This window comes from Salvelinus sp. IW2-2015, unplaced genomic scaffold (assembly GCF_002910315.2).
Source record: "Salvelinus sp. IW2-2015 unplaced genomic scaffold, ASM291031v2 Un_scaffold7329, whole genome shotgun sequence".
Lineage (NCBI taxonomy): Eukaryota > Metazoa > Chordata > Actinopteri > Salmoniformes > Salmonidae > Salvelinus > Salvelinus sp. IW2-2015.
In genome coordinates, this window is record NW_019948589.1 from 5,246 (window position 1) to 14,762 (window position 9,517).

The 9,517-nt window shown below is 41.0% G+C and overlaps 1 protein-coding gene across 1 annotated transcript; it reads right to left on the reverse strand.

Annotated features, from left to right (window-relative positions):
• Positions 1 to 415: 415 nt before the first annotated feature.
• Positions 416 to 8,701, reverse strand: LOC112079239 (small ribosomal subunit protein mS29-like). Its single transcript, XM_024145240.2, is given in 10 exon segments — positions 416 to 897; positions 987 to 1,104; positions 1,344 to 1,433; positions 1,540 to 1,599; positions 1,817 to 1,938; positions 1,941 to 1,980; positions 4,361 to 4,441; positions 5,968 to 6,098; positions 6,193 to 6,285; positions 8,578 to 8,701. Coding segments are annotated over 10 exon segments (945 nt in total). The 3' UTR covers positions 416 to 811.
• Positions 8,702 to 9,517: the final 816 nt, after the last annotated feature.

The window sequence follows — 9,517 nt, forward strand, 5'->3', positions numbered from 1 at the left end:
TACAGTCCCAGAAATGTGGTCTGGTGCTCTACAGTCCCAGAAATGTGGTCTGGTGCTCTACAGTCCCAGAAATGTGGTCTGGTGCTCTACAGTCCTAGAAATGTGGTCTGGTGCTCTACAGTCCCAGAAATGTGGTCTGGAGGTCTCGTGAAGACACTAGTAATGAGGCAGAGTAACATCTTCACTTTATCATACCTGTCTATATCTACCACTAAAATGTGTATTCAAAAGCCTTGATGTTTTTTAACCCTTTGATTTGGTAAAATAAAAATGTGTTGACTTTTAAAGTAGTGGTTTGTGTTGTAATTCTGCACATTGTGCCAGATACTCTCTATATTCAAGACAAACATCACTAGTAACTTTTCATCATGAAGAGAATAGCTTTATTGGCTCATAAGAGAACATCAGATCTGACTGTTTTTCATGTACATTTTTATTATGAAAAAGACACTATACACTATCATGCATCACACCAGAATCATTTATGGAGGGATACACACATATACATGGATTATAACATTGCAGTTATGTGTGAGTCTGTATTGGCGTTTGTCCCATAGAAAATGATAGAGGCCGCTAGTGGCCTTGATTCTGCGTGGGCAGCACCATCGAGTGCTTCCACCATGCTTCCGCAATTTCAAAGTAGTCAACTGAGTGGGGATTCCTATGGGTTGTAGCCTCAATAGGGCTGCCCATGCTGTCACAGACGCTGTAAAGGCACAGAWATAAAGATGAGTCCTCTATCTATCTCTATGGTTTGTCCATGATTATGGGTGTGTGTGAGTGGGAGGGTGTGGGCCCATGTGTGATGTTACAGGAAGGCACATAGTCTCTCCAGTACAGAAGGGTTTCTGTTGCTGAGGAAGATCAGTTCTTTCTTTCCTTCCTCTGTCTGACCTGACGGAGAGAAATCTCTCAATCAGTTCAACATGTCACAATCTAAACCATCACAAACAGTGCCAGTGGTGAAAGTGAATAKCTCTTACTGTGTGGGTGTTGTAGCCAGTGGCGGTCCAGGTAGTAGAGGTAACAGCTCTCAAACTCCTTCTCACTGTAGAGGGAGACTGGTACTGGGACAAACGGGTCCATGCTGTCAAAGCCCTCCTGTAGGAGGAACACAGAGGATGAGGATAGAAGTTTTTATAGGTGAACTTCTGTTTCTATTTGACTGATCATACAATAACATGAAACATGATGCATGTAAACACGTCAGAAGGGTCTTGTCCAAAAACATCTAGATCATTCCCGCCCCTTAGCCCAGATCAATAGACACCAGGGGTTAGAGGTCATTTTTGGACTGGACATACAACAACATTAACCAGGATGTAATCATGACCCCTGACCTCTCCCAGCAGCTCCTGGGGCAGGTAGGCAGAGCTTGGAGCGTAGAGAGACCCTGTCTGAGACAGAGTGGCGATGACCGCCCCTCCACACTGAGGAGAGGGACAGAGAGAGATAGGGGTGGTGGTGTAAATCACAATCATGTAATTTTCTAATGTCTATTAGACATAGAGGATAACCACTCCATGCAGTTCTCACCCAGTCATTGTTGATCATCTTCCTCAAGTTATGAACCAACGTCAACTCCTCTGGAGCCACCTGACAGACAGGAGAAGAGGAGAGACAGAAAAAGTAGAGAGAAGGGAAAAGTGACAGGAAAAGAGGATGAAATGGAGGGGAGAGAAAGAGACAGGTCAGTCAAGTAAGCAACCTTTACACAGAAATTACAAAGACACAAAAATGGAAGCAATAGAAACCAACATATATTTTATAGATCCACAGTGAGAGGTGAATGAATGTATAGGTGTATAAGTACAGGGCTCTTGTCCTCCTTCTTGAGCGTGGTCCTTCCCCAGAGACCGTTGACTCCATCAACAGCCACAGCCAGCCTGAAGCCCCCCTCTGTCCCCCCAGCCTGTAGCCTCAGCTCCTTTAGAAACCCCCCACCACATCACTGCTGCTCTTCACACGAGACACTCCCTGGGGTGAAAAAAACACAGCTAACAATGATACGTGGTATGAGATTCTTAAGAGAAGTGCACTGAACCAATTATGTTGCAGAACTGGAGCCCAGATGCAAGGCGTCCGCATGATTCCCAGCCAAAACAGGTGGGAACAGTTTGTGCATATATTATGACGACATTGTGATGTTGCAAGCCGAAGTCGGTAGCTGAAGTCTACCCCCTTCGTGTGTGATTGGTCAACAGTAGGGATTCTGCAATAAAGTCTTTTTTTCATTCAACAAGAGATTACTTGTTTTCATGCACATTTTTTCATTGAAAAATACTGCACAATACATCTTAGATATAAAATTGCACGACTAAGATCCCCTTGCAAAAACGTCATAACAGATGAAGTTATTTTAGATTCATTCTGACTACGGCATCTCAAAAATGAACAAACAGCAGTACTAACACTTTCTCATTTTTCAAGTGAAGGTCTTTTAACTTCTACTTCCACACCATCCCGGATCCGGGAGCACCCCCACAGTAAAAAAGCTGACTAGCATAGCCTAGCATAGCGTCACAAGTAAATACTAGCATCTAAATATCATTAAATCACAAGTCCAAGACACCAGATGAAAGATACACATCTTGTGAATCCAGCCACATTTCTGATTTTTAAAATGTTTTACAGGGAAGACACAATATGTAAATCTATTTTCTAACCACGATAGCAAAAGACAACTTTTTTTTCTCACCATTTTTTTCCTGCATGGGTAGCTATCACAATTTCGACCAAATAAAGATTATATAAGCCACTAACCAAGAAACAACTTCATAAGATGACAGTCTGATAACATATTTATTGTATAGCATATGTTTTTTAGAAAAATGTGCATATTTCAGGTATAAATCACAGTTCTACATTGCAGCTGCAATCTGAAATAGTGCCGAAGCTGCCATAATAATTACAGAGACCAACGTCAAATACCTAATTACTCATCTTAAAACATTTCTGAAAAATACACAGCGTGCAGCAGAATGAAAGCCCAACATCTTGAATCCAGCCAATATGTCCGATTTTTTAAGTGTTTTACAGCGAAAACACAATATAGCATTATATTAGCTTAGCACAATAGCCAGAAACACAAGCAATTTACCAGCAGCACAGGTTAGCGATCGTAACAATACAGCAAAGAGATATATAATTTTTGACTAACCTTGATATACTTCGTCAGATGACAGTCCTGTAACATCATATTACACAATGCATATAGGTTTTGTTCGAAAATGTGCATATTTGCAGCACAAATCGTGGTTATACAATGTGATCAGTGGCAACAGGTCATGCATTCTGGCCGGCGCCATCTTGGAAAGGCACCTAATCTAATCGATAAATAATCATAAACTTGACTAAAAAATACAGGTTGGACAGCAAATGAAAGATACATTAGTTCTTAATGCAATCGCTGTGTTAGATTTTTAAAATTAACGTTACTACGATATACAGCGTGCGCTAAAGCGAGACCGCACCGCAATTCATGGCGGAATTATTGTTTCACATTTTTCAACATAAATACGAATTAATAGCATAAAGACCTCTTACTATTTGTTGAGCTTCCATCAGAATCTTGGGCAAGGTGTCTTTTGTCCAGAACAATCGTCTTTTGGTTGAAAGATGTCCTCTTCAACCGTGTAATTAGCAGCTAACGTTAGCCATATGCCGGAGAGGTGTCAACTCGTGACGACGATGACAAAGAAATTCCAGAAAAACGCAATAAACTGCTATAAGTCGGTTTAAATTAACTACCTTATGAAGTTTTTAAGACAAAAAAACAAATTAAATCAGAGCCGGAGATATAGAACTGCTAAACCGAAAGCTTTTCAGGACGCCATGCTTGGTGTCCCTCCTGCGTCAGGCTCCACGTCGAAAAGGTCGGTACTTCCGTTCCAAGAGGCTTTATACTCCCCCAGATGGTGCTATCCACTCCATTCAAAGTCTCAACGCTTACTGACATCTAGGGGAAGGCGTATGCAGTGCATGTACCCCATAGCTTACAAGGGAATTTATAAACCGACCCTGGAACAGAGACCTCGATTTCAGAAATCTCACTTCTTGACAAGAAGTGAGCTGCAGAATGAGTTCTGTTTCACTCAGAGAAATAATTCAAAACGGTTTTAGAAACTAGAGAGTGTTTTCTATCCAATAGTAATAATAATATGCATATTGTACGAGCAAGAATTGAGTATGAGGCAGTTTAATTTGGAGACGATATTTTCCAAAGTGGAAACAGCACCCCCTAGATTGACAAAATTAAGGGAGCATGCGAGCACACTGGTTCGGTTCGCCTAGCCAAGTTCGGCCAAACTGAAGGATGCTGACGCCTTAATAAAGGGCACGTTGACACTGGACTCACCATGTCCACCAGCTCCCCTAGTGGCCGTCCCTCCTCAGTGCTCTCCCTCTTAGTCCACACGTACCGYTGCCTCAACTTGATCTAAAACAACAAGGGGAGACACAGTCACAAATACAGGATGCCTGAAGGAGTAAAAATATGCTTAACAACTGTGTGCAATAGTATTTAAAATGACATCTCTGTTCCCCACACACACAATTATCAGTAAGGTTCCTAAGTCAAGCAATGAATTTCAAGCACAGATTCAACCAAAGGCCAGGGAGCTTTTCCTATGGTTCACAAAGGGCAACTATTGGTAGTTGGGTAAAAATACAAATAAGAAACAGACATTGAATATCCCTTTGAGTATGGTGGAGCTATTATTGATGCACCATCCAAAGTGTAAAATTAAACCCACTTCGCCACGATACAGGCGGCAATCCTAACGTAGTTTCCGGAGAGGCAGGAACCGCTCAGGGATTTCACCATGAGGCGAATCGTGATTTAAAAAAAGTTTGAGTTTAAAGGCTGTGATAGGAGATAACGGAGGATGGATCAACATTGTAGTTATTTCACAATACTAACATAATTGATAGAACGAAAAGAAGAAGGCCATCCTGTTTGCAATAAGGCACTAAAGTAATACTGGAAAAAATGTGGTATGATATTAACTTTTTGTCCTGAATACAAAGCGTTATGTTTGGGGTAAATCCAAAACAACAAACACATCACTGAGTATCATGTCATATTTTCAAGAATGGTGGTGGCTGCATCATGTTATGGGTATGCTCGTCATCGGCAAGGCCTCTGGAGTTTTTTAGGATAAAAAGAAACAGACACTGGGAAACAAACTAAGCCAAATATACACTGGAATTGCTTACCAAGATGACATTGAATGTTGGCCTAGTTATAGTGTTGACTTACAATCAGCTTGAAAATCTATGGCAATACTTGAAAATGGCTGTCTAGCAACGATCAACTTCACAGAGCTTGACAATAAAAAAATTAAAAAAGAATAGGCAAATATTGTACAATCCAGGTGTGCAAAGCTCTGAGACTTACCCAGAAAGACTCACAGCTGTAATTGCTACCAAAGGTGATTGACATGTATTATCTCAAATCAAAATATTACGGTTTTATTTTCCATTAATTAAAATGTTTTAATGTTTCTTCCACTTTGAGAACTTGTGTAGATCGTTGACAAAAAACAACAATTAAATAAATTTTAATCCTGCTTTGTAACAACAAAATGTGGAAAAAGTCAAAGTGTGTGAATACTTTCTGAAGGCCCTGTATCTTACTTCTAATGTTAGGATTAGGGTATGGTAAACTGATCCTAGATTTGTTCCTACAGGCGACACGTACAGTCCCAGTCAAAGGTCTGGACACACATACTCATTCCAGTAGGTGTATTTTCCACATTGCAGAATAATAGTGTAGACATGAAAACTATGTAATAACATATGGAATCATGTAGTAACCCAAAAMGTGTTAAACAAATCAGAAAATATTTTAGATTATTCAAAGTAGCCACCCTTTGCCTTGACAGCTTTGCACACTCTGTGTGTACAAACTTTTGACTGGCACTGTACCTGGCGCCCACTATCTATCTGAGGAGGAGGAGCTACCTTGGAGAGGAAGTGTTCATTGGTGGTTCTGAAGTTGCGCAGCCAGTTGGAGGCCTGTATTGGCTGGTCAAAGCGGGAGGTGTGGTAGGAGGAGGGCAACAACTCCTTACAGTTCTTCACCCACAGGTGGGCTATAGAGAGGAGATTATTATCACAATCATTATTATCATCATTATTTTGTGTGTCTGTGTGTATGCCATGTTGGGGTGTGTGTGTGTTACTCACCATCTGGTAAGTGTAATACTAGCCATCCCTGTTTGGAGCAGTAGTGGACAGTATGACAGAGAGACATGGTCTTCCCACTGCCCTTCACCCCATCTACACAACCAGTCAAGGTCAACACCAACATAATTCAACACAACACTGCGCTCATAGAGAGTACGGGGATGACTGTGTGTACAGTCGTGGCCAAAAGTTTTGAGAATGACAAATATTAATTTCCACAAAGTTGCTGCCTCAGTTTGTATGATGGCAATTTGCATATACTCCAGAATGTTATGAAGAGTGATCAAATGAATTGCAATTCATTGCAAAGTCCCTCTTTGCCATGCAAATGAACTGAATCCCCCAAAAAACATTTCCACTGCATTTCAGCCCTGCCACAAAAGGACCAGCTGACATGTTTGTGATTCTCTCGTTAACACAGGTGTGAGTGTTGACGAGGACAAGGCTGGAGATCACTCTGTCATGCTGATTGAGTTTGAATAACAGACTGGAAGCTTCAAAAAGAGGGTGGTGCTTGGAATCATTGTTCTTCTTCTGTCAACCATGCTTACCTGCAAGAAAACACGTGCTGTTATCATTGCTTTGCACAAAAAGGGCTTCACAGGCAAGGATATTGCTTAGTAAGATTGCACCTAAATCAACCATTTATCGGATCATCAAGAACTTCAAGGAGAGCGGTTCAATTGTTGTGAAGGCGGCTTCAGGGCGCCCAAGAAAGTCCAGCATGCACCAGGACCGTCTCCTAAAGTTGATTCAGCTGCGGGATCGGGGCACCACCAGTACAGAGCTTGCTCAGGAAATGGCAGCAGGCAGGTGTGAGTGCATCTGCACGCACAGTGAGGCGAAGACTTTTGGAGGATGGCCTGGTGTCAAGAAGGGCAGCAATGGATTTATTTTGTAAATGCGCTTTAATGATTTTATTTGTAAACCTCTATCTAAACGCCACTTCTCTTCAGAAAAAACATCATGGGCAGACTGATATTCTGCAAAAGGTACAGGGATTGGACTGCTGAGGACTGGGTAAAGTCATTTTCTCTGATGAATCCCCTTTCCGATTGCTTGGGACATACGGAAAAAAAGCTTGTCCGGAGAAGACAAGGTGAGCGCTACCATCAGTCCTGTGTCATGGCAACAGTAAAGCATCCTGAGACCATTCATGTGTGTGGGGTTGCTTCTCAGCCAAGGGAGTGTGCTCACTCACAATTTTGCCTAAGAACACAGCCATGAATAAAGAATGGTACCAACACATCCTCAGAGAGCAACTCTCCCAACCATCCAGGAACAGTTTGCCTTGCCACAAGGCAAAAGTGATAACTAAGTGGCTCGGGGAACAAAACATTGATATTTTGGGTCCATGGCCAGGAAACTCCCCAGACCTTAATCCCATTGAGAACTTGTGGTCAATCCTCAAGAGGCAGGTGGACAAACAAAAATCCACAAATTCTGACAAACTCCAAGCATTGATTATGCAAGAATGTGCTGCCATCAGTCAGGATGTAGCCTAGAAGTTAATTGACAGCATGCCAGGGTGGATTGCAGAGGTCTTGAAAAAGAAGGGTCAACATTACAAATATTGACTCTTTGCATTAACTTCTGGTAATTGTCAATAAAAGCCTTTGACACTTATGAAATGCTTGTAATTATACTTCAGTATTCCATAGTAACATCTGACAAAAATATCTAAAGACACTGAAGCAGCAAACTTYGTGGAAATTAATCTGTGTCATTCTGTTAATGGGATTTATCTGTTAATTGAATGATTAGAATATTCCACCCTGAAACCATATAATTGTATGGAATTGATTCAAAGGTATAAAATTATAATCACTAAATGTGTAGTTCTTAGTCAGAATTAGAGTATAACAATATATCTGTACAATATATCTGTACGATGTGTCTATAATAGTATCTTAAAACCAGACTGTCTGAGCAAGATATTCGGTGCCGACCTTGGCTGGGGCCACAGAGTACTTCCCAGGGTCTCCCTATCTTGAGGGAGGATGGGGAGTAAGTCTCACGGAGTCCCCTAATCTTTGTCGGCTGGGTAGCTGGACATTGTGTGCTAATGTTAGTGTGAATGTGTGTGCGTATGTTAGTGTGAATGTGTGTGCGTGAGAAGCCAGTATAAAATGAATGGTTTTGTACAACTAACCAGCGCACCCGTGAATAAACCTTATTGACTATTTTAGCTGGGCCTCTGTCTGTTTCATTTCAATCAGTATCTTACAAATCCTGATTAGCAGACTGAGTAGTTTAATTTAATTGGTTTATGAACATCGAGAACAGAATTCTCATGACACATTCTCAAAAATGTTGGCCAYGACTATATTAAATGTGTAAAGGTACATTGAGGTGTGATCAGGTGTATTAGGTAGGGTAGGATACAGAGTAGGTAGCGCAGGGTGGGCTTGCTGTAGTCGGCTCTCTTCAGGTGAGATATCAGCTCCAGAGCTGGCTGCCTCACCATCACACAGCCCTCGTTAAACGTCTTCAGCTGGACGAAGACCATCATATACGGTAACATACACATCAACATATCTTGGACACGGACAGGTTTAGATGTGTATACAGTATGATACTTGACATAGCATTTAGTCCAGGTTTAGATGTGTATACTGTATGATACCTGACATAGCATTTAGTCCAGGTTAAGGTGTGTATACTGTATGATACCTGACATAGCATTTAGTCCAGGTTTAGATGTGTATACTGTAGGCTACCTGACATAGTATTTAGTCCAGGTTTAGATGTGTCTACTGTATGCTACCTGATTTAGTATTTAGTCCTGCTTTAGGTGTGTCTACTGTAAACTAAAAAAGAAACGTCTTCTTACTGTCAACTGCGTTTCTTTTCAGCAAACTTAACATGTGTAAATATTTGTATGAACATAAGATTCAACAACTGAGACATAAACTGATGATACAGTATGATACAGTTGGAGTCAGAAGTTTACATACACCTTAACCAAATACATTTATACTCAGTTTTTCACAAATCCTGACATTTAATCCGAGTAAAAATTCCTTGTCTTAGGTCAGTTAGGATCACCACTTTATTTTAAGAATGTGAAATGTCAGAATAACAGTAGAGAGAATGATTTATTTCAGCTTTTATTTCTTTCATCACATTCCCAGTGGGTCAGAAGTTTACATACACTCAATTAGTAATTGGTAGCATTGCCTTTAAATTGTTAAACTTGGGTCAAACATTTCGGGTAGCCTTCCACAAGCTTCCCACAATAAATTGGGTGAATTTTGGCCCATTCCTCTTGACAGTGCTGGTGTAATTCAATCAGCTTTGTAGGCCTCCTTGCTCGCACACACTT